Source organism: Halichoerus grypus, chromosome 1, assembly GCF_964656455.1.
Source record: "Halichoerus grypus chromosome 1, mHalGry1.hap1.1, whole genome shotgun sequence".
NCBI classification, from domain to species: domain Eukaryota; kingdom Metazoa; phylum Chordata; class Mammalia; order Carnivora; family Phocidae; genus Halichoerus; species Halichoerus grypus.
The window spans coordinates 200,351,177-200,374,946 of record NC_135712.1 but is presented as its reverse complement, the minus strand read 5'-3'; the positions used below and the strand labels follow the sequence as shown (position 1 = coordinate 200,374,946).

Here is a 23,770-nt window from a genome sequence, read left to right as displayed (position 1 = left end):
GAAGTTTGTGAATTGAAAGTTAATCAGCAGAAAAGTTTCTGTGCTTGTTTCTAAGACAATATATGATATTAAATAATAGCTAATTAAGATTAATCAACAATTCATCACCATATTAGGTAAACAAGAGCATACCAAAAGTGAAAAATAAATGTCCAGGTCTCTTATCAGGGCGGTCTCAACTCAGTCTACACATTAGAATCACTGGGAAGCTTTTAAAGAATACTGATGCCCAGATCCCAGAGGCTCTGATGTAATTGGTCTAGGATGTGGCCTAGGCCTCAGGATTTTATAAAAGCACCCTAGGTGATTATAATATGCAGCCAGGGATAAGAACAGCTGTGTCAGAACTCAAAAAATGCACTTCTCTTTTTCTTTATTGGCTAATTTTTTTTTGGCATGTACATAGCATGTTTTTTTTTTTTTCTTTTTCAGTTTAGAGTCCAATCTTAAAATAATGTTTGAGGTAATAATCTGCATCTTTTTTGCCCTTGCATTCTTGGTTTGCTTTATTTATTGTGTGTGTGTGGGATTGACCTAGAATCCCAGGCCCCCAGGATCGCAGGATTGCCAACCATCAAGGGAAGAGCTCGTAATCCATCTTCTGCCTCTGGAGCTTTTCAAGAAAGTGGCATTGGCAGAAGACCACGAGGCTTGTTACAGGAGCTAATTATACATCTTGACTAATATTAGAATATTCAAACAGATGGTAAAAGAATTTAGATGAAAAGACTTAAAGGAATGGAAACACCTAAATACCATTAGATGTTCCTCTCACTAACATCCGGTCATCCATCCGTGCTTCAGGAGATCCTGGTTTCTTGTCCGGTTTGAATAAACTCATATTTCACGTCCAAGATCTTTCTTAGATTTGGACACCACCACCACCACCACCACCACCACATTTTTGTATAGCTCTGGGACTTTTTAATGCTCTTACTAGGTGTCAAAACTCCCACTCCTTTCTGAGGCTCTCACCCCAACAGAAGGGATTCTTACTTAATATAGCTTCCTGCCATTCAGAGGGAACAGGAATAATAACAGATATTTATGGAAGGCTTTAGACATTGTAAGGTCTTCATAGACATTATCTCCTGCAATCCTTTTAGCATCCCTGTGGCGGGAGAGGGCAGTCATATCTGCTGTGTCCATTTTACAGATGCAGAGATTGAGACTCAGAGAAGGAAGAGCACCCAAGGTCCTGGATTCTGGGAGTTCCCAGACCCTGTGTTCTTTCTCATACACCTGACCACATATGTGGCTGTGTTCTCCACCCTCTCAGCCTCTCTGGGAGCCTTCCAGGTCCCTCCTTCAGCCTTCGCACCTTCTGCAGAAGGCCAGGGCACAGCCCCATAGCACATCATCCCCAAGTTTAAGAATAGCAGTTGTCTACTCCACACACGCAAAACCCCAGGCTCATAATGCTTTTTACAACTCTTCTGGACAGAGCAGATTCTTCTTCAAGGGACTTGTAACAGAAAAATCCCACCTGCGTTCAGAAATCCATTTCTTTCTTTTTTTTCTTTATTGTTTAGAAGTCCATTTCTTAACAAGCCACTTAGTCATCAAATCACACAATCATGGCCAGCCTCGAGGTAAACCCCTTCCCTACATGTAAGACCCCCGTTTTCCTTCCAGGGTTTGTGGATACATTTCTGCAAATGGAGTGCCTCTCCCTTTATTGTTGTAAAACTGAGCTGCTCATTAGAAAGACTGTTTTTCTTATTAAAATATTTTCTAAATTTGATATTTTTGTTAATAAAAACAATTAATATTTAATAAATTAAAAATTCTAGAGGGAAAAAAAAATCCTCGTTTCATCCAGAAACCACCATTGACCTTTTGACATTTTAGTCTTTATTCAAATATAAATGTGCCTACGTATATGATGTGATTTTCAATTGATACATTAAATAACTCCACAGCAGCTTTTATAGAATCACAGAATTTAGACTTAGAAGGAACCTAGAGGCCTCCAAGTCCTCACTTCCTGGTTTGAGGATTTCTTTCACATGGACCTTAACTGGGGCTGCCAGGACAATGGGGCCCAATTTGCACCAAGACCATCCATTCCAGGTTTGGAAAACTCGTCCTGTTTTTTCCTCCTGAAATGACAGAAAATCTGCCACCACCACCACCGGCATCCCCCATCCCCCCCCCGCCCCCCCCCCCCCGCCCCCCCCCCCCCCCCCCCCCCCCGGCCCTTGGCCTTCACTTCTCAGATTAAATGTCTCTAATTTCCGGGACTATTCCTTGCTTGACAGTTTTTTCAGAACCTCTCATGATGCTGGTCACCCTCCCCTGGGGAGTCTGTCCAGCGAAAACGCTGCCTCCAGCCCCCAACATGAAATGCCAATGCAGCCTGGCAGCTGGGGTATACAGTGGGACTAGGACTTCCCTGACCGAGACACTTGACCTCCAATTGTAACACCGCCCAGGATGACACTGGGGATATTTTTAGCAGCTACTTCTCTGTACTTCAGCTTGTGGTCTTTAAAAGCCATCACAGTCAGGATTAATTAGAGAAAGATAATGCCAGTCTAAATGCTGCCTTTTCAAATTCAAAATCCATTTTGGGGAGTGGAAAGGGAGCCTAACACTGGGGTGTGTGTGTGTATGTTTACCATCTATAAGACATAATGCTGGGCACTTTATTATTGTTATTGTTAATGTCCTGGCTGTTTCAGTTGGTTGAGGCCCTGCTGTGCACTAGACATACACGGCCCCAGGGTCATTAATCATTGGTTTTACACATGAACAAAGGCTGGGAAATTGGACAACTTGCCCAAGGTCCCACGCCAGTAAGATATGGAGTCCCAATTTAAACTCATAGGTCTTGGCCCAAAGCCTGTGCTCTACCACTATATTGTATTGCCTCAGAAAAATGCAGCCCACTATCAAGAGTTAAGTCCAAAGTGAGACTCCCCGGGGCCAGCTGGTAGGGGGGTAAGTGGATTGGAATCTCCATTCGATGCCAGAGGAAACAGTAATAGAGGTGTCTGAGCCCTCCAGATTAAAGATCATGGAGGACAGGGAGGACTACCCTGAGTTCTTTGTCCTATCTTGAATCTCCAAACTTCAGAAAGAAACCTTGGGTGCTACATTGGTCCAATCTTATCCTTTTCATTATACTGTTATATATCATTAAACATTATATCATTAACTACTTCAAATATTTTGTGATATTATTTCACTGATAATTCCACTAAATATAGCAACCATCTTTTTTTCCTTTGGTTCATCTGTGTGTGAATTTGTACTTCTATTGGGAAGTCCCAGGAAGTAGTGAACATGCCTAAGAGATGCCCCATCCAAGGGAGAGGTTAGGATACTCATCCAACTCATTGGTTGAGGGTTGCTCCTCAATGTGTTAACTCCCTGGCATTTGGGCCCCCTTTGCAGCAAGTAAGTCCCTACGGTTGAGAAAGCCTTTATGTAGAAAGTCGCAGATGCTTTCAGTAGGAAAACCCACTAGCAGGAATGGCAAGGGCAATGGTCTATGATCAAGGCCTGACGGTATCTGCTACAGAAGGTGACATTTAAGCAGACTTGAAGGAAGTCAGAGTGAGCCATGAGGACATCTGGGAGAAGATTTCAGGCAGAAGAAACAGCCGGTATGAAGGTCCTGAGGCAGGAGCTGCCTGGCATATCTAAGGAACAGCGGGGGAGGCCCACATGGCTGGAGCAGAGTGAGCAAGGGGGCAGAAAAGAGAAGAGAGTCAAGTCACAAGAGGCAAGATCACGTAGGGCCTTCGAGCTGTTTTAAGGAATTGGGTTTCACTCTGAGAGAACAGGAACCATTTGAAGAATGCAAAGACGTGTGATGTGGTCGAACTTCTATTTCAAAAAGATCAACCAAGCAGCTGTTCTGGAAATGGACTATAGAAAAGCAGGGGAGGAAGTGAGGACACAGGAAGTTGCTGCAATATCCAGACAAGACAGAACAGTGGCTTGGATCAGAGTCGGGGCAATAGAAGTGGGGAGGAGTGGTCAGATTTTTAATGCAGTAGGAAGGTGAAGTCCATTGAATTGGACAGATCTGATGTGGGGTGTGAGAAGAAAAGAGGAGTTTAGTATTAAACTAAGGATTTAGCCTGAGCAATTGGGCTGAGATAAGGGAGACTGTGGGAGGGGCATATTTAAACATGCTGATTTGTAGATGTCTTTTTTTTTTTTAAAGATTTTGAGACACAGAGAGAGAGAGAGAGAGAATGAGAGCGAGCACAAGCAGGGAGGAGGGTCAGAGGGAGAAGCAGACTCCCCGATGAGCAAGGAGCCCAATATGGGGCTCCATCCCAGGACCCTGAGATCATGACCAGAGCCGAAGGCAGAGACTTAACTGAGCCACCCAGGTGCCCCTCATTTGTAGATGTCTTAATAGACATTCAAATGGAGATGCCAATTTAGCTGTGGCTATTACAGGTTTGGAGTTCAGGAGAACAGTCTAGGCTAGATGTGTAAGATTGAGAATTGGCATATGAATAGACGCTTAAAGCCAGGAGACTGGATGAGCGCACAAGATCTCCCTGGGACTGCCTCTGGATCTGTGATTACATGTATACTGGCGCTTCTCATTCTGTCCACCATGTCTCTTAGCCACACTTTCAGTTTTCTCTCTTGCCATCCGTCTATGCTCTATTCCAGGCAGCTTCTTCAGATCCAACATCCAGGTCATCGATTCTCTCTTTTGCTGTTTCTAGTCTGTCATTTTAACTTTTAGAACATTTTTTCATTCCTAAAAGTTCTGCTTTTTTAAAAAATCTGTGATCGGGGCGCCTGAGTGGCTCAGTCGGTTAAGCGTCTGCCTTCTGCTCAGGTCATGATCTCAGGTCCTGGGATCAAGCCCTGTGTCCAGCTCTCTGCTCAGCAGGGAGTCTGCTTCTCCCTCTCCCTATGTGAGCTCTCTCATTCTTGCTCTCTCTCTCAAATAAAATCTTTAAAAAAAAAAATTAAAAATCTGTGATCTATTTGGATGGCCTTTATCATATTCCTATTTTTGTCCTTATTTAAAACACACATACGTTGTATAATCTTTATTCAATAATTTATCTGATCATGCTCTCATTGTGCCTCCACTATGATAGCTTGCTTCCACATGGGCACGCATGTGTGTTTAATCTTTGGAGCTCCTGTTTACTAGGGTTTTGTGGGAATGCTGTATGGCTCGGTAAAGGGCAGGTGCAGATTTTTTTTTGATCCTACTAGGTGTTTCAGCCTTGGGCTAATTTTTAGGCTAATTCCTCAGCGTAGTGGTTCCTGGACCACACCATGTAAATCTGAATCCCAGACCTGTGTATGGTTGCAAATTCTCACAGGACCTGTTCCCCTCATCCCTGGGAACTTTTCCCCCAAAAGTGGGGAAACTTTTTCTAGCTTCCCTCTTCAAGGATGAAGCCTTCAAAGTGCCAGCTTTATGCAGAGGGTCCCACTTCCAACTTCCAATGGGGCATGGGCCAAGGTCTTATTTCTCACACTTATGTGGACATTAACACTCACGGGCAGCAACACGCTCACACACCTTCCTATCCCCTGAAGCCACAGCTAGGTCAAATGCTGACCACTCTGGGTTTTCAATTCTCCAGCGCCTGGCAGTTCCCTTTCTTTCCTGCAAATTTAGCTTTGCATTTAAAAGAATTTCTAGAGATGCCTGAGTGGCTCAGTCGCTTAAGCATCCGCCTTCGGCTCAGGTCACAATCCCAGTGTCCTGGGATCGAGCCCCACGTCGGGCTTCCTGAGCCTGCTTCTCCCTCCCTGTGCTTGTGCGCTCTCAGTCAAAAAAATACATAAAATCTTTTTTTTTTTAAAGCATTCTTTTCTTTTTTTAAGATTTTATGATTTTATGTATTTATTTGACAGAGAGAGAGAGCACAAGCAGAGGGAGAGGGAGAAGCAGGCTTCCCGCTGAGCAGGGAGCCCGATGCGGGGCTCGATCCCAGGACCCTGGGGCCATGACCTGAGTCGAAGACAGACGCTTAACCGACTGAGCCACGCAGGCACCCAATAAATAAAATCTTTAAAAAATAATAAAAAATAAAAATTTCTACTTGAGCCAGCATTTCTGTTTGTAGCAAGAGTTGTCAGGTTATCTTATCTGTCACACGATGGAATTGGAAGTCCCCTCAGGGGTGATTTTGGAACTAGTTTCTAGAACAACAGGCCCATCTGAGTGGACATGATGCCCCCTAGCTCCCTGTCACGTTGGGAGCATCTGCTCCTGTGAGGAGTTTGTGTGAAGGGTGATCTACCGAGCACCATCCTGGCTTATTCCTGTGGCTCTGCCTACGCCGGCCACTGCCTGTTTCACGTTGTGCCAAAGAGGCCTGTGTAGTAATGAATGAGCTAAAGACGAATGTGCCCAACTGCCGTGACAGAGGCCCAGCTCGCCCTGGCCAGCAGGCCTGAGACTGGCCATCTAGGAATCCTAGGGAGCGATGTCTGCAGGGCCATGCCATTCCGGCCTGTGGCTCTGCTGGAATGAAGGAAAGGCGGTTGGTGAAGCCACAAACAGTTGCTTCCTGTGGCCCCAACAAGATGATGTAACCTGTTTGCTATGTCCTCTTTCCTGAGATGCTCCAAAGACCTGGGAACCCCCAATAAGTCCTGGTAAGAGCAGGGGCAGCCAAGAAAGGAAAGAATCCGAACTCTCTGCCTAAGGCCTCCACTAGCTGGGAGGGTAGGCAGAGCCTGGGCAGACTTGTCTATTTGGCCACAGTCAAAGGAAACATGAGGACTGACCAACATGGCTGTGTGCACACCATTAGTGCTGGTCAGGGACAGTCCCCGTGTGTGTCACCCAGGGGGATGAAGCTGGGGCACTTCAAAGCTGCTCTGTGAAGCCTTGGTGTAGTAGAAGTCTCCGAAAGCTCTTTTAGGATCATTGTGTATCAGTCAGTGAAAGAGAAAGGGGCTGAACAGGAAGAGGGCAGAGACCCTAAGGATGCCTTTCTACTTTCTGTCTTCCACAGACCCCCATCCATCTGTTCACTGACGGGCTGAAGTCAGAATCACGGGGTCTTTGGACCAATGCCATCCAGTTCAACCTTCTGTCCGGTGCATGTTCTGTAACCTCCTTGCCAGAGAGCCTCCTACTGTGGGGCTCTTCCTGCTAACTTCATGGTAACACTGCTCTCATTTTAAGCCTCTTCTTATTGTGAGATAAAAAAATCTGCCCTTCAGCCATTTCCACCTAAACCCATTCGTCTTCTGGTAGCTGAGGAAGGAGGGCCTCCCGCCTTCACTGGCTCAGGAGCACAGGAAGGATGCCCTGATGAACCTATGACCTGAAGGAGCTGTGAGAAGCGGGGCTCCTCAGACCCAGCTCACCCCCAGGATGTCCATCCAGGGAAGGAAAGGGGCTGGCCAGTGGGACAAAGCCGTGCCAGGAGGAGGGCGGCTAAGCTACTTTTTCACCTTCTTACTGGAGACTCAGTTCTGACCCCACCTGTACACAGGGAAGACCTCCTCCTGGACAGGAAATAAAAGCAAGTTCTTGAGTGAGCATCACAAGTCCAGACTGGAAAGTTAGTTTATCCTGTCCCTGCATATAAGACAGTGAACTGAAACCAAAAGTGTTCTGTGAAGATGAGCAAGGGTGTCCTGTGAAGGATGTTTGCGTTGGGAGGCAGGCAGGCCCTCGTGAGTTCTCTGTGCTGGGCCCCAGCCTCGGAGCAGAGCATTTGGAGCTCTGGGCAGGTGGTTTAGCAGCCCATATAGAGCAGGCGGGGGTTCCTGGGAGTCTTGTCCTTTAAGGTATTGGCGATTAGTCCCTATTTCCTGTGTCCCTGCTGGAGGCCCATCATGGTTTTCAAGTAATTGCGCTGGACACAGAAAAGAGGAGAAAACAGGAATTGATTAGGAGGTATAGACTTAAGGCTCAGAAGCCATGCCATTTACATCCACCCCATCATTCTTCCTGCAAACATCACAGTTTGGGAACAAGGATGCCCTCTGACCAGTCCCAATTCTGTGAGAAATATGTTCCATTCATCCCCTTTCATTCTTTTGTCCTAAAGAAAGTGTGTAAAACTGGGGCGCCTGGGTGGCTGTCATTAAGTGTCTGCCTTCGGCTCAGGTCATGATCCCAGGGTCCTGGGATCGAGTCCTGAGTCGGGCTCCCTGCTCCGCGGGAAGCCTGCTTCTCCCTCTCCCACTCCCCCTGCTTGTGTTCCCTCTCTCAGTGTCTCTCTGTCAAAAAAAAAAAACAAAACTTAAAAAAAAAAGAAAGCGTGTAAAACTGTTTTAAAATGGTGTGGCAGGCATATTTTTTAAAAAAGATATTATTTGAGAGAGAGAGAAGAGAAAGAATGAGCAGGGGTGGGGGAGGGGCAGAGGGAGAGGGGGGAGCAGACTCTCCGCTGAGCAGGGAGCCCGATGCGGGGCTCGATCCCAGGACCCTGGGATCATAACCTGAGCCAAAGGCAGATGCTTAACCGACTAAGCCATCCAGGCACCCCAAAAAATGGGTGTGGCAGGCAGGTTTAAAAGGAAACATGTATGTTTCAAGGGCCCACTTCAAAGTTTCTGGCAAGAATTAGGTTCAAAAAGAAAAGAAGAGGTTTCTATCTGCAGAGGCGTGGGCACACATGTACTCTGGAGGGCCCTCCCTCCCCAAACCAACTAAATGTTCACAAATTCTTCCCTATTAATGCACTGCTGGGCTCTCAGAAAGCAGGCGGGAAAAGTGTGTGGAAATAGAAACACTGGGCAGTAAGCAAGCGAATGGGAAACCCAACTGGAAATGTGGGTATGAATCCAGACCCCCCACAGTGTGGGGGACTGGAACTGAAGCTCCTACATTAAACTGGAATTCTTTTGGGGCCCCCCCCCCAGTGTTTTTATTGTGGTAAAATACACACTACATAAAACTTACCATCGTAGCCATTTTAAGTGTAGCTCAGTGGTATTAAATACATTCCTAATGTGCAACCATCACCAGCATCCATCCCCCTGACTCTTCATCTTGCAATGCTGAAACTCCATAACCATTAAGCACTAACTCCCCATTCCCTCCCTCCCCCAGCCCCTGGAACCGCCATTCTCTTTCCTGTCTCTGATTTTGGCGACTCCAAGTACCTCACGTGAGTGGAATCCTATAGTGTTTGCCTTGTGGTGACTGGCGTGTTTCACTTAATGGCTGTACCATTTTACATTCCCACCCATAGCACACACACTAGGGCTCCAATGTCTCCATGTCCTCACTAACACTTGTTATTCTCTGGCTTTCAGATAGTTGCCATCTTAATGGGTATGAGGTGGTTACCTTGTAGTTTCGATTTGCCTTTCCCTAATGATTTGCGACCTTGAGCATCTTTTCATGTGTGTACTGTCCATCTATATGTTTTCTTTTGAGAAATGTCTATTCTTTGCCCATTTTTGAGTTTTAAAAGTTCTCTATATATTCTGGATATTAATCCCTTCTCAAGTTGTAATTTTTTTTTTTTAAGTAAACTCTACACCACACATGGGGCTCGAACTCATGACCCCAAGATCAAGAGTTTCGTGCTCTACCGACTGAGCCGCCAGGTGCCCCTCACGTTGGAATTTTTGGAGGAGGTTAAAATGGTCCCGCGTTGGCAATGCCCCATGGCTAACTGCAAAAGCAGTGCAAACACTGTCAGGGGAAGAGAATGCACTTATGTACTTGGGACTCCGACAGCTGCAGGTCAATCAAATATGAACTTACAATTTAAACACACACACGAATAAAAGCTACCATGAGAGAAATTCAGCAAAATGGAAAACGTTTTGACCTTGAAAAATCTGATCCTATCTATTTTGTGTGTAAAAATATATGTGAAAAGGTTTAAATAAATGTAAGATGGAATGGCTCAAGTGCAACATATGTGTATAAAGTGTGTGCAGGGGCATGTCTTAAACAGAAGAAATGTCCAATGCAGAGAGTTCTCCTAGAGACTCGGGGAGGGTGGGAGAATGTAACACTGACTACAGAAATGCAGGATTCCTCTGTTGAATGATTTAGAATTTAAATGTTTATCTGAGACTTCGAAAGTAATGAAAGAAAACGCAAGGTTTGTCGGGAATATCAAGAGAGAAATTCATGGTGCCAACCATGCAAATCACTTTGCTTCACCTTTTCTATGATCTTGAAATAATTTATGCCAGTCAAAACAAGTTTACAACAATTTACAACAAGGAATAAAATTTTATAAATAAAATAAAAGACCTTGTGGTCCTCTTATTCAACATACACGGTGACTTTAACCAACTGATCAAAATTAACCTCACCAATAATAGGACAAAGCAACATCTTGTGCCTCCTGTTACAGACTGTTTCTATTCCCTCAAAACACATTTGTTGAAGCCTTAATCCCCACTGTAATGGTATTAAGAGGTGGGAAACTTTGGGAGGTAATTAGATTTAGATGAAGCCATGAGGGTGGAGCTCCTCATGATGGTTTAGTGTCCTTATAAAGAAAGGAAGAGAGAGAGAGACAGCTCTCTCTCTCTCTCTCCACAAACACATGCCTAGGAAAGCCATGTGAGCACACAGCAAGAAGATGGTTGTTTACAAGCCAGGAAGAAGGCCTTCACCAAGAAGCAAATCTGCCAGCACCTTGATCTTGGACTTCTCAGCCTCTAGAACCATGAGAAAGAAATGTCTACTGTTTAAGATCCAAGCCTATGGGGGCGCCTGGGTGGCTCAGTCGTTAAGCGTCTGCCTTCGGCTCAGGTCATGATCCCAGAGTCCTGGGATCGAGCCCCGCATCGGGCTCCCTGCTCTGCGGGAAGCCTGCTTCTTCCTCTCCCACTCCCCCCTGCTTGTGTTCCCTCTCTCGCTGTGTCTCTCTCTGTCAAATAAATATATAAAATCTTTAAAAAAAAAAAAAAGATCCAAGCCTATGGTATTTTGTTATAGCATCCCAAACTGACTAAGGCACCTCCTGATATGATGTACCATGAAGAATGTAACATCATTTCTGTGGTATTCCTGCCCAAAATGCATAACTTGAATTTAAATCACGAGAAAATATCACACAAACCTAAACTGAGGGACATTCAACCAAAAAAACTGGCCTGGACTCTTCAAAAATATAAAAATCATACACAAGGAAAGACTGAGGAATTGTTCTAGATTAAAGGAGACATGGCAACTAAAAGTAATGCATGATTCTAGACCGGATCCTGGACAGGGTGGGAAGGGAGAATAATCATAAATGACATCATTAGGACAACTGCAAAAGCTGAATATGGACTTCGGATTAAATAATATAGTTGCATCATTGTTAATTTTCCTGAATTCAACTACTATATCATGATTATGTAAGAGAATGTACTTGTTCTTAAAAAATAAACACTGAAATATTTAGAAGTAAAAAAACAAAGAATAAAATGTTCTAAAATTCACTGTGGTTATGGTTGCATTTAACTGTGGGTATATGAAAAACCACTGAGTTGTACACTTTAAATGGGTGAATTGTATGGTATATAAATTACATCTCAAAGTTATTTTTTTTTAAGATTTTATTTATTTATTTGACAGAGAGAGACACAGTGAGAGAGAGAGGGAGAAGCAGACTTCCCGCCGAGCAGGGAGCCCTATATGAATTCAATCCCAGGACCCTGGGATCATGACCTAAGCTGAAGGCAGACACTTAATGACTGAGCCACCTAGGTGCCCCTATCTCAAAGTTATTTATTTATTTTTTTAAAAGATTTTATTTATTTATTTGACAGAGAGAGTGAGAGAGCACAAGCAGAGGGAACAGTAGAGGTAGAGGGAGAAGCAGGCTCCCCACCAAGCAGGGAGCCCAATGCGGGGCTCAATCCCAGGACCCTGAGATCATGACCCCAGCTGAAGGCAGACGCTTAACCATCTGAGCCACCCAGGCGCCCCTCAAAGTTATTTTTTTAAAAAAGCATGAAATAAGAGTTTATAAAAAATGACCAAGTAAATTTGAAGAAGAACCAAATAGAATTTTTAGACATGGCTGATTAGACATAGCTGAAGAGGGCGTTAATAAACTGAAACAGGAATGTAAAGAAATTACCCAAATTACAGTATAGAGATGAGGAGCTGGAAGAAATGCTGATTTTAAGAGATACAGAGGACATAATGAGAAAGTCTAATATGCATCTAATCAGAATCCTAGAAGAGAGAATAAAAATAAAAAGACAGTATTCAAAAAGATCAGATTCCAATATCCCTTCCTGATAAAAATACTCAATGAACTAGGTACAGAAGAGAACTTTTTCACCCTGATAAAAGAAAGGTTCTAAGAAGGAACTTCATTTTTTTAAAGTTTTTTATTTATTTAAGTAATCTCTACACCCCATGCAGGGCTCAAACTCACAACCCCGAGATCAAGAGTTGCATGCTCTTCTGAGCCAGCCAGGTGCCCCCTAATAATGAACTTCAAAGCGTGTTGCTCAGAGGGTGTTCCCTGGACTAGCCACACAGGCATCATCTAGGAGCTTATCAGAAAAGCAGAATCTCAGGCTCCACCCCAGGGCTGCTGCGTCAGACTCTGTATTCTAACAACCTGGTGATTCATGTGCACGGCAGAGTGAGAAGTGCTGCTCTACGACTCTTCTTTTCTAGGAAAACCCCACAGCTAACATCATACTTAAGAGTGAAAGAATGAATACCTTCCCCCTAAGGTCAGAAACAAGACAAAGATGGCAACTTTCACCTCTTATTTCAACTTTGTACCAGAGGTTCTAGCCAGGAAAATTAGGCAAGAAAAAGATATAAAAGGCATTGGATTGGAAAGGAAGAAGTAAAACTATTTGTATTTGTAGATGACATGATCTTATATGCATAAAGTCCTAAGGAATCCACTAAAAAACTATTAGAATTAATAAATGAGTTCAACAAAAAATAAATAAATAAATGAGTTTAGCAAGGTGATGGAATACCACATCATTATACAAAACGCAACTGTATTTCTATACAAATACAATGAACAATCCAAGAATGAAATTTAAAATACAATTCCATTCATCATAGCATCAAAAAGAATAAAATACTTGGGAATAAATTTTTTTTAAGTACAAAACTTAAACTCTGAGAAGTACAAAACTCCACTGAAAGAAACTGAAGACTTAAGCAAATAGAAAGATAGCCTATGTTCATGGATTTGAAGACTTAATATTGTTAGGATGGCAATATTCCCCAAAGTAACCTATAAATTCAACACAACCCTGGTCCCAGCTGGCTTCTTTGCATAAACTGACAAGCTGGTCTGAAAATTTGTATGGAAATACAAGGAACCCTGAATGGTCAAAACAATCTTGAAAAAAAAAGAACAAAGATGGAGAATTCATTCTTCGCAATTTCAAAACTAACTACAAATCTACAGTAACCAAGACATTATAGTACTGGCATAAAGACAGTCATATAGCCCTGCGTCGGGCTCCCTGCTCAGCAAGGAGTCTGCTTCTCCCTCTCCCTCTGCCCCTCGCCCCACTCATGCATGCTCTCTCTTTCTCTCAAATAAATAAATAAAATCTTAAAAAAAACCCAACAGAATAACTACAACAAACCAGAGTTAAACACAAAAGAGAAATGACAAACAGGAAAATATTTGCAGCTCATATCATAAAGAGCCAATCTTCCCAGTATATCAAGACTTCCTACAAATTAATAAGAATAAAGACCAAAAAACGATAGAAAAATAGGCAAAAATACAGATAGGCAATTTACAGGAAAAGAAATTAAAATGGCACTTAAACATATGAGAAGCTCAACTTCATTTATAATAACAGAAATATAAATTAAACCTCCCCTGAGAGGCCATTTTCTCCTTTCAGATTGGAAAAAAACAAAAAGCAGGATAATATATCTTGTGGTGAAGCTGTGGAGGTACAGACAGGTCCAGCTCTAAGCAGGTGACCTGGCACCATCCATTAAAAGTACACATGTCCGGGGCGCCTGGATGGCTCAGTCGTTAAGTGTCTGCCTTCGGCTCAGGTCATGATCCCGGGGTCCCGGGATCGAGCCCCGCATCAGGCTCCCTGCTCCGCGGGAAGCCTGCTTCTCCCTCTCCCTCCCCCTGCTTGTGTTCCCTCTCTCGCTGGGTCTCTCTCTGTCAAATAAATAAATAAAATCTTTAAAAAAAAAAAAAAGTACACATGTCCTTGTGACCAAAAAACTCACTTCTACAAAACTTAACTTTCACGTATATTCACTCATATGTGAATTCGCACTTGTACAAGGTTATCACAATATTGGTATTGTAAACAAACGGAACTGCCCAAATGTTCCTCAATATGAGATGGGTTAAGTACATTTTGATACATCCTCACAATGGAGTACTAGTATACAGCTTTAAGGAAAAAAAGAAATGGAATGATCTTCAGGATACACTATTTAGTGGGAAAGGCAAGATACAGCACAATGCGCAATGGGAACACAAGAAACAAGTGACAGGCGTTCCCTGTCAGAGAGGATGGGGGACTGGGTATTTGTATTTATATTTTTTAAAGGATGTGCTCTCTTCGGCAATCTCCCCATGTGCACCTGCTACCTGCTGTATAAGAACGGCCTGTGGGGGGCGCCGGGGTGGCTCAGTCGGTTAAGCATCTGCCTTAGGCTCAGGTCATGATCTCAGGGTCCTGGGATAGAGCCCTACTGGGCTCCCTGCTCAGTGGGGAGTCTGCTTCTCCCTCTCTCTCTGTCCCCCCTCCACCCCCGCTCATGCTCTTTCTCTCAAATAAATAAAATCTTTTTTTTTTTTTTTTTTTTAAAGATTTTATTTATTTTTCAACAGAGAGAGACAGACAGCGAGAGAGGGAACACAAGCAGGGGGAGTGGGAGAGGGAGAAGCAGGCTCCCCACTGAGCAGGGAGCCCGATGTGGGACTCGATCCCAGGACCCTGGGATCATGACCTGAGCCGAAGGCAGACGCTTAACGACTGAGCCACCCAGGCGCCCTCAAATAAATAAAATCTTAAAAAAAAAATAAAAAGAATAGCCTATGGGCACACCACGGGCCCTCTGTGTTCTGGCTCCAGACTGAGCCTCAGCAGAACAAGCCCCTCTGCTCTGGCCCAACCTGCTTAGGGAGGAGAGTGCAGGCCCAGCCTGTGGCCAACACCCTGTCTAGCTTTGCCTCAGCTGCATGTGGTCCTCTGTCCCCTGCCTCCTATTTGTGGTGGCCCCCACTGGAGAGGCGGTCCCCAACAGGCAGTGGTCCCAGGAGATTCCCAGACCCTACCCTGGGCTGTGAACCACACATGGGCCAGCTTAGCTCCCAATAACCATCTCCGGGTCTGTGGGACCCCTGCTGGATTGAACCCAATCTAGGACTCTATAGAGTTGGCAGAAGATACCCACTGACTCTGGGTGACTCTGTATTTCCCTTGGCTGGCATATTCCTTCTTTGCCTCTCCAAAGTGGGAAGTGTGATCTTGGGTGTCCTAATAATGTGATCTCTGAGGCCCCACCTTCCTGGAGACATGAACCCCCCCCCCCCCCCCCCCCCCGCCCAGTTACCTTCTGTTCTGTCTTGACTTTGGCATTGTAGAAGGAGATGGAGTCAGGGCCCTCTGGCAGCATCATCTGCTGCAGCTGGCTGAACTTGTCCTGGTCATCTTCTCCCTAGGGGAGGCTCAACTCAGCATAGTCCCTTCAGCCTGCCATTGTTAGGAACTTCCCTGACAGGGCCTGGGGGGGGGGAGGCGGGCATCAGGGCAGCCCCTTGCAGGGTTTGTAAATCCCCATGCAGGGTAGCTCACAACCCCTGGTCCCATATTTGCCAGACATCCTGTAGCTGCCACCTGGGCAGGATGAGCCACCCCGGCAAGGGGGCAGTAGCAAGTGATGTTTTCTGTGTCCCCATCCTCCATAACTGGGGAGACCTGGACCTGTCCATCTGCCTGGGCCAGCCGTGGGAGAGGCTGGGAGCAGCCTATACACGGCCATGTTTGCGGAGAAAACAGAGGACAAAGGGTACTGCCCACCACCCTGTGCTCATCCACTGTCCCCACGCCGGCCCCTGTGCCACTCACCAGAGCCACGAGCCTGCTGATAGGCACCATGCCTGGCCGGATGCCACTAGCTGGCTTCAGTGACACTTGCATGTCCTCAGGGATGAAGAAGGACTCATTGTACCAGATATCAAATTCTGCAAGGAGGCAGGAAGACAGCACTGTGAGGTGTTGGGGAGGCCCTGAGGAAGCAGGTAAAGCCTGTGTGTGTGCCTGTCACAGGCTCACCCTCTTCTTCGCTTCCTGCTCTAGGGTCTCACCCTTTCCCGTCTCCCTCTCCAGCTCTCAGAGTCCTGGAAACACTTCAAAGCCCCTGTCCAGCCCCAGCTGTCAGAGAAAAGCTCTGAAGCCGCTTCGAGAACCCAGGTGGTGGCCTTGCCCTCTGCCTCCCGGGAGATCAGGTGGCCAGCCGACCTTCCCAAATGGCACACCCGTGAGCAGGCGGTGGCGACACTGATCCACCAAGTGCTGGCAGTACTGGATCTCAGCCCTGAGGTCACGCAGGTCCTGATACTCAGCCCGGTACTGCTTCTTGAGGTCTTTGAGCTTCAGGATCATCAGGAATTCCTCCTCGTCGATGATCATCAGCCCCTTGTTCTCATACTCGCCTGCAGGGACAGAGGAGGTCAGAGAACGAGGTGTTCACTTGGGGCGTGGGGAGGGAGGAATTCTGGAAAGAGGGAACAAAGTGCTGGCAAAACATGAAGACCAGACACCAGAGGAAGGGCTGGGCTGTGGGGCCAGGGTGGGCGAAGCACGAGGAGGCCAGGCCACCGGGCCACGTCTCACCGGCAGAGGGAGTTCAGCTCAGAGGGGGCCACAAGGGCAACTTTAAGAACAGGAGGGGTACGCAGGGGAGAGGGTAGAGATGGCGCATGCTTCACACTTATTTTGGTCTTAAACCTTACTGGCCAAACATAGTTCAGGAGTCACCTCAATTAAGTGGATGTCTACCTTTTCTGTGAGTCATATACATGAACTGCCACCACGGGCTAGTACCACAAGGCACCTGGGCAAGGTTATTAAGAACAGAGCGCGTAAATCTGTATTATGTCAAGAGGCTGTCAGAGGCTCCAGAAGGAGAGGGGTCAGTTGTGCTATCTGTCATCTCATGGTCTCGGCATGAGCTTTTAAGGTCTGTCAGATGAGGGTTGCTGAGTTAAGACAAAATAACATGGTCTGTGGAGCCATTCACTCAGCCGGCCACTGCCCACGGGACCTAGAAAGCTCACCACAGGCATCATGTCAATCGCACCAGGTCTGTGGGGCTTCCACCCTAGGGAACCCCGGAGAGTGAGGAGGGGGGGCACATAAGGCAGTCTCCAGGTGTCCTTCCACTGATACTCAGTGGGGAAAAATTAAGGTACACTGTCACACCATTTATGGACAGGCAATTACGAATCTTGAATTGGTCCCAATTCAGGAAGTCTAGAGAGGGAGGGTACAGAGGGGCCCCCCCAGGTCCCTCCCCTTCAGTGCAGAGCGGCCTGGTCTGTGTGCTGTGGGCAGTCCCCAGTGTAGTCACTGTGATAGACACAAGTCCTTTACAGAGTAAAGTCTTTACAGTATTCTGATGACACGGGGAGGGACCGTGAACACCTTGTGTCCCACCGGGGGGGTTCTTGGATTATTGCCAAGGAAAAAACTTCAAAGAGTTGAACCTAAAATGATTTTTCATTTTTCTTTCACAAAACACTAATTAACATGCCAAATTTGCTGACCTGGCTGGGCCAGTAAGTGGCTATCAATCAAAATGAATCAAAAAACAAATTTACCTGATCTATTCCCTCAAGATAAAAGTATTTTATTTAGTATTTTAACAACCAATGGGAAAACAACTCATGTTGGGGGGAAAGAGCAAAAATGTGTGTTTTTGGGTACCTGGGTGGCTCAGTTAAGCGTCTGCCTTCGGCTCAGGTCATGATCCCAGGGTCCTGGGATTGAGCCCCACACATCAGGCTCCCTGCTCAGTGGGGAGCCTGCTTCTCCGTCTCCCTCTGCCCCCCACTTGTGCTCACTCTCTCTCTCTCTCTCTCAAATAAAATCTTTAAAAAAATGTTTTTATACTGATAGATAAAATTTCAAATGTTTTATTTCATTTTAAGTTTTTATTTATTTGAGTAATCTCTACACCCAACATGGGGCTCGAACTCAAGACCCTGAGATCAAGTCACATGCTCTTCCGACTGAGCCGGCCAGGCACCCCCAAATTTTAACTATTTTAAAATATTGTTTGTTTAATCTTCATCTCATTCCTTAAAAATATCTGTTTTCAGGAATATTTAGGCATAAATGATATGTCAGCATAGCACGAATATATATTATTTAAAATATGTAAATAGGTAATAAGAAGTTGCATAGTCTAAGAAGGTGTGGGCAGAAGGGACAAAGAAGTCCTTGGTCCCGTAGATCTTCACCCTGGAGGTTCTGGGTTGGGGCCTATCTGGAGCTACCATGACCAGTCCTCCCCCATGCGCAGACCCATGGAGGCTTAGCCCTCTGGAATAGTGCGTCACGGCTGGTCTGTGGAGTATGAGCAAAGTGGCCTCACGAATTTGGAGTTGCCCTCTGAGACGTAAATGAGTAAAGTGCACATCTCACTGTGAGATGATCCACCTGGCCTGCAGAAATAAAACAAATGACGTCTGCAGATGCCCCGACAGATCGCCGCCTGGGAAGCCCGCCTGGAGCAGGGCTGTGATTTAGCCAGGGAAAGCCCAGTAACCTCCAATGTGCCCTGTCGGGAGGACAATGGAACCAGCAATGTGAACAAGAATGTGGCTTCTGAACCTCTGGCCCCAGAGTCAGGATGGTTACTCATTAAAATGCAGGTTCTGGGCCTTGCTCCAGATCATCTGAGTTAGAACCAGTAGTCAGGGCCTAGGAGTCTGTGTTTGATCAGCCCTCCCCAATAAGTCCTCCGCACACTCAAGGTGTGAGGGCACCTCAGGGCAGTGCTGAGCGCTGTCCGCCATTGGGACAAGGGCACCAGGGTCAGGGTAACCAGTGAGCACCCTCCCCACACTGAGGTCCCTGCTCTCTGAGCCTGAGGACCCCCCCACACACACACACATACCACCTGCCTTAGGAGACTAGACTTTGCCAGGCCAGCATGGGTGTTGAGGGTCTGGCATGAGGAATGATCTCAGTGACAATGACTCCCTAGGCCCTCTGGTACCGATATTCTCTTTCCCTCCTCAGTTTCTGGTGTCTTAACCAGCACCCCCATGCCAATCAGACTACCCTGGGCAGTGAGGAGACCACACGAGGACCTAGGGCCCTTGTGGGGGTCACCAGCTGCCCATCTCCCTGGGGAGGCCTCTATAAAACCAAAGGCCTGCTTCTCCACTGGGAGCAGCACATATCAGGGAGAAGGCCCAGCACTTAGGTCTGAGAGAACAAAATAATGGGAGACCCACAGGCGAAGGCTGACTGACAGAAAAGGAGCCTAAGGCTCCCCGGGGCTGACTAGAGCCACATGATGACCCAGGCGTGAAGACCACACTTCCACATGCCCTGCTGGCCCCCACCCACCTCAGTCCTCCTGTGCCCAAGACGGCCCTGTTTAGAGCAGGATGACTCAGCTCCCACAGCCCCCGGCCACCTTCCTATCACATTCACCTTGCTTCTCCCGGAGTGACTTCTGAAAATTTAGTGCCTCCTTGGTCATGTCCATCTCCCGCTTGATGGCATTGATGCGCTGTGTGGTCTCACTGGCCCTTTTCCTCCGCTCGTTCAAGATGGACTTGTTCTCTTTGAAGATGCGGTTGATCTCACTGCCCCGCTCGTTCTTAAAGTCCTCAAAGGCCACAGGTTTGGGGGGTGGGGTACTGGGCCTGAAGACAGAAGGGGAGGGGAAGGGGAGCCAGAGCCCAGCACCTCGCCTCTCTTCCCGGGGGGAGGAGGGGGGGCTTCTGTGGGCCGGAGGCCAGAACTCCCAGGCACCCTGTGCAGGAACAACTCCCCAGTCTCTGTCTCTCCCCGCACGCAAGGGCACGTGACCACAGCAGAAAGTGAGGACAGCAAGGAAAAGTGTAGGAAACAGAAAACAAAGCAAAAAACCATGCGCTACCTACTGGCAACTACACCTTGGTGTATCTCCTTCAGGGATTTCTTTGATACATTTTTTAATGTTTGAGGTCATGCAGTAGATATAATTTTACATCTTACGCTTTTCACAGAGGCATTCCTTCATGCTCTACGGCACTCAGAACTCTGGTTAATGAGATGTAAGGTGAAGTGTTGGGGGCCAGGGGGTGTGGACTGTCTGCAACTTCCTTTGAAATGCAGGCGCCTGGGGGGCTCAGTCAGTTGAATGGCTGGCTCTTGGTTTTGGCTCAGGTCGTGATCTTGGGGTCCTGGGATCGAGCCCCGCGTCGGCCTCCCTGCGCAGCAGGGAGTCTGCTTCAGGATTGTCTCTCTCTGTCCCTCCCCCTGCTCACTCACACTCTCTCTCAAATCAATGAATCTTAAAAAAAAAAAAGTTAGGGGCACCTTGGCTCAGTCGGTTAAGCATCACCTTCAGCTCAGGTCATGATCCCCGGGTCCTGGGATCGAGTCCCGTATCGGGCTCCTTGCTCAGCGGGGCGTCTGCTTCTCCCTCTCCCTCTGCCCCTCCCCACTGCTTGTGTGTGTGCTCTCTCTCTCGAGTTCTCTCTCAGATAAATAAATAAAACCTTTAAAAAACAATAAAAAAATTTTAAAAAGTTAAAAAAAAAAAAGAAATGCATCCAAAAAATAAGAGGGATGGAGAGAAAGATGCGTGATGAAGTAAGTCATGTGTTAAATGTAGAATCAAGCGGGTGTTTGCTGTACAGTACTTTCAACTTGTCTGAGTTCTTGGAAATGTTCACCTGCTGGGGAAAAAATTCTTCATGCACATCCTCGTACATCCCAAGGGCAGAGATGATAATTCACTTAGTACCTTTTCCGTAATGTTAGCTACTGAAGGTGTTTCCCAAAATTGTTTTTGGCTTTTTAAATTAATGATGCAGTGAACATCCGTTTGCATAAATCTCTGTCCTCATCTCTGTTTCAAGATACATTACTGGACACTCAATTGCCGGCTCGCCAGGGAGAGGAACTGAGTAGTTATAGAGGAAGGGGTCTCATGCCTTGAGAATTTGGGGCCTTTTGAACGCTTTAGTTATTTTTTTCAATGTAAATGTAATTATTTAAATAACTGCTATTTGAAGGGCCTAAAATGATTCCATGTATAACTGCGTATATTGGAGGACTCCTGAGGTGGGACCATTTCACCTGTGGATAAGCCATCACGTTGCTTCTTTCTGGACTGTGCTCCTAGTCTTTGCCTATTAGCCCCTATTTTATTTCTCATCTATCTGCAGGCGCTCTTGACATGCTGAGGATCACACTCTGGTTTTGAATGATCTGGTGAACTTGCATGAGGTGTTACCTGGGTGGGCGTGATTCCTCCTTCGGGGAGTCTGAGGGAAGAGGCTCAATGCTGGAGGTCTCCCGGTCCCGCAGAGGCAGCTCTTTGACATCCCCCTCCTTGGAGGACGGGGTCAGCTGGGTCTTGGAGGTAGAGACCTCCAAATCCTTGCCACTCACAGGGCTGCTGGCACCTTCCTTTCTTGCTGAGGAGCTGGAAGGAGAAGGCAGGGAGGCCCCAGGGCTCAGTCATGGGCAGTAAGGTGTCTCTGGTACTTAGGGGAGTGACATTTCCAAACCCTCAGACTTCAGAAGTCCCATCCCAGCCAGGAGACACCTGGGAAAACTAGGCAGGCTCCAGGTCTGAAAGCGGCTGGACCTGTGGGGTGGGCCACAGGCTCCTGGAGCATCCGGGCTACTGAGGTCTTGATCACACAGGCCTCCCGGGGAATGGGTGGCAGAGCTCCCACCCAGGGTAGGTCTGTCTGCGGACCAAAGGTAAAGCAAGACATGTCTGCCCTGCTGCCCTGACCAGTCCATGACCTGCTCTCCCGCCTCCACGAGTGCCCACACCCACCCCCAGGAAAGTAGCTGCCCTCGCTCTCCAAGTGATGGTGCCCAGGGTCTTCCTCCTCAGAGAGGCACATGTGAGCCGGCCTGAGCCGTCAGGAGGAGGCCAGGGGCCTCGGCAACCCCTGCTACCCGACTCCTGTTCTGCATGGAACAGTTTTCTACACAGGTTTCTTTAGCAGATGGAATAACAGCAACACCACATTCGCACTGCCTACTTTCTAGGTACAGGACCTGCCTTCACCCATTTATCTTCCCAACAACCCCCCTGACTTTGAAGCTACTATTAGGATTCCCAATTTAGGGAGAAGGAAATGGAAGCACAGAGAGGCTGTCATGCCTCCCACGAGGTGACCCCTTCAGTGAGAGGAGCCTCCTAGAGCCTGTGTTCACGTCCACCACTACCAGCATCTTCCAGGGACGGCATCTCATTAAGTGAGCCTTGACACTCCTCTCACCCGGCACACACAAACGATTCCTGTCTGGAAGGTGAACTGGGGTTTTTAGGTGACATGAGTACCAGGGAGCTGGGTCACAAAAGGACTCCGGTTAGGGGTGGTTTCCGCATGTAGTACTGGGGGTGGGGGGGTGCTAGCCTGGCTTCTCTCTTCCACGCTATCACTCCTCAGTGGCGTGACCTTGAGAGTGATTTCGCCTCTCCGAGCTTTGGTATCTACATCAGTAAAATGGAGACATGAACTCCTACCTCCTGGGGTTGCTGTGTGGACAAGAGGTAACCAGCAAAGCCTGGGCCCCACAGATGTTGCTAGTATTGGCAGGCAATACGAGCAACTGGGACCACCCAGTAGCGAAGACACTAGCTTGTGTCCTCTCTTTCACCAGCCAAGGAGGGCCAGATGCTCAGCAGGTAAAGCAACAGGAAGGTTCCTCACCTGAGCTGTTCTTTGAACGTCTTCTTGGACTTGGATTTCTTCCCAGGTTTGGTAGAGTAAGGGATGACCCCGAGTCCGAAGCCTTGTCCATCAGGCTCACCCACTAGGTGGCCATCAACGTCCACAAGCCCTGCCTGGAGAGAGGCCAGCCACAGGGCCGAGGGTTAGATTAGGGTTTTGGCCTGTGGGGGACCCAAGTATACACGTACCCAGGTGGGCATGTTCACCCCACACGCCAGGATAGCAGGCCTAGGCTGCTAGCTTCAGGCTATCTCCAACAGCACTATCTCTGATCACCCTACCAACGTCCATGTTCCACATCAAATCCACTCGATGGTCTGGTGTCTCCTTGAGGATCTTAAGGCCTGTCTCCAACCTAACTCCAGGAATTGGTCTTGTTTATGGTCACGTATATGGTCATGTCTCCAACATTGTAGATCATTTTGAATTCATATACGGTTTTACTCTTGCATGGGTCCCACTCAACCTGGTGTTACCTTTATCTGTTGCAACCCCAGATCTGCTCTAATGCAGAACACCTGCTGTTTCTGGAAAGGTCTGGAGATGGAAAAAGTCTGACATGAATGCTGTCAACAAGAAGCAACCATGCATACCTTCTGGACTGCAGAGATGGCGGCAAAGTCATTCTTGTCTATGAGGGTGTATTTCCTGCGCAAAGTGGACTCCACTTCCTGTTCCTGTTGGCTTGAAAGAGAGAATGAGAGAACACCTCGCACCTTGGCGCTAGGCTGAACCTTCCAGAGCAAGAACCAAGTATGGGAATTAGAAGTCATTTGGGTGTGGCCCCTTGGGATGGAACCACACCCTCATCATGAACCAGACTAGACCAAACAAGCCCATTCCACACCCCGATTCCTCAGTGCACACACCCACCGTCCAGCCCTAAAATCCGCAGTGGCCACCCTTGTGTGCCAGGCACTTCTGCCCCAAAACTTTAACAAGGACTG

At 47.0% G+C, this 23,770-nt stretch overlaps 1 protein-coding gene and 1 long non-coding RNA gene across 14 annotated transcripts in view; one reads left to right on the top strand and one right to left on the bottom strand.

Annotated features, from left to right (window-relative positions):
* The window catches only part of LOC118545459 (uncharacterized), a 59,509-nt gene extending 36,053 nt beyond the window's left edge, over positions 1 to 23,456 (top strand). The window contains exons 6-7 of one of the 6 annotated variants that reach the window (XR_013450219.1): positions 6,963 to 7,113; positions 9,017 to 9,824. This is a non-coding gene — a long non-coding RNA (uncharacterized LOC118545459). Of the gene's footprint in view, positions 1 to 538; positions 1,745 to 6,962; positions 7,495 to 9,016; positions 9,825 to 16,227; positions 16,445 to 23,320 lie in introns of those variants that run through there. The other 5 variants (XR_013450221.1, XR_013450227.1, XR_013450225.1 and 2 more) reach the window with 5 other exon arrangements.
* KIF9 (kinesin family member 9) overlaps positions 2,141 to 23,770 on the bottom strand; it is a 53,539-nt gene continuing 31,909 nt past the window's right edge. For 6 of the 8 annotated variants that reach the window (XM_078078739.1, XM_078078742.1, XM_078078741.1 and 3 more), the window contains 8 exons: positions 23,417 to 23,507; positions 22,803 to 22,936; positions 21,362 to 21,553; positions 19,567 to 19,781; positions 16,377 to 16,553; positions 15,967 to 16,082; positions 15,452 to 15,556; positions 12,372 to 14,042 (listed from right to left, as the gene is read on the bottom strand). In XM_078078739.1, the coding sequence (XP_077934865.1) occupies positions 13,929 to 14,042; positions 15,452 to 15,556; positions 15,967 to 16,082; positions 16,377 to 16,553; positions 19,567 to 19,781; positions 21,362 to 21,553; positions 22,803 to 22,936; positions 23,417 to 23,507 (1,144 nt within the window). In that variant the 3' untranslated portion in view covers positions 12,372 to 13,928. Of the gene's footprint in view, positions 7,815 to 12,371; positions 14,043 to 15,451; positions 15,557 to 15,966; positions 16,083 to 16,376; positions 16,554 to 19,566; positions 19,782 to 21,361; positions 21,554 to 22,802; positions 22,937 to 23,416; positions 23,508 to 23,770 lie in introns of those variants that run through there. The other 2 variants (XM_078078745.1, XM_036107708.2) reach the window with 1 other exon arrangement.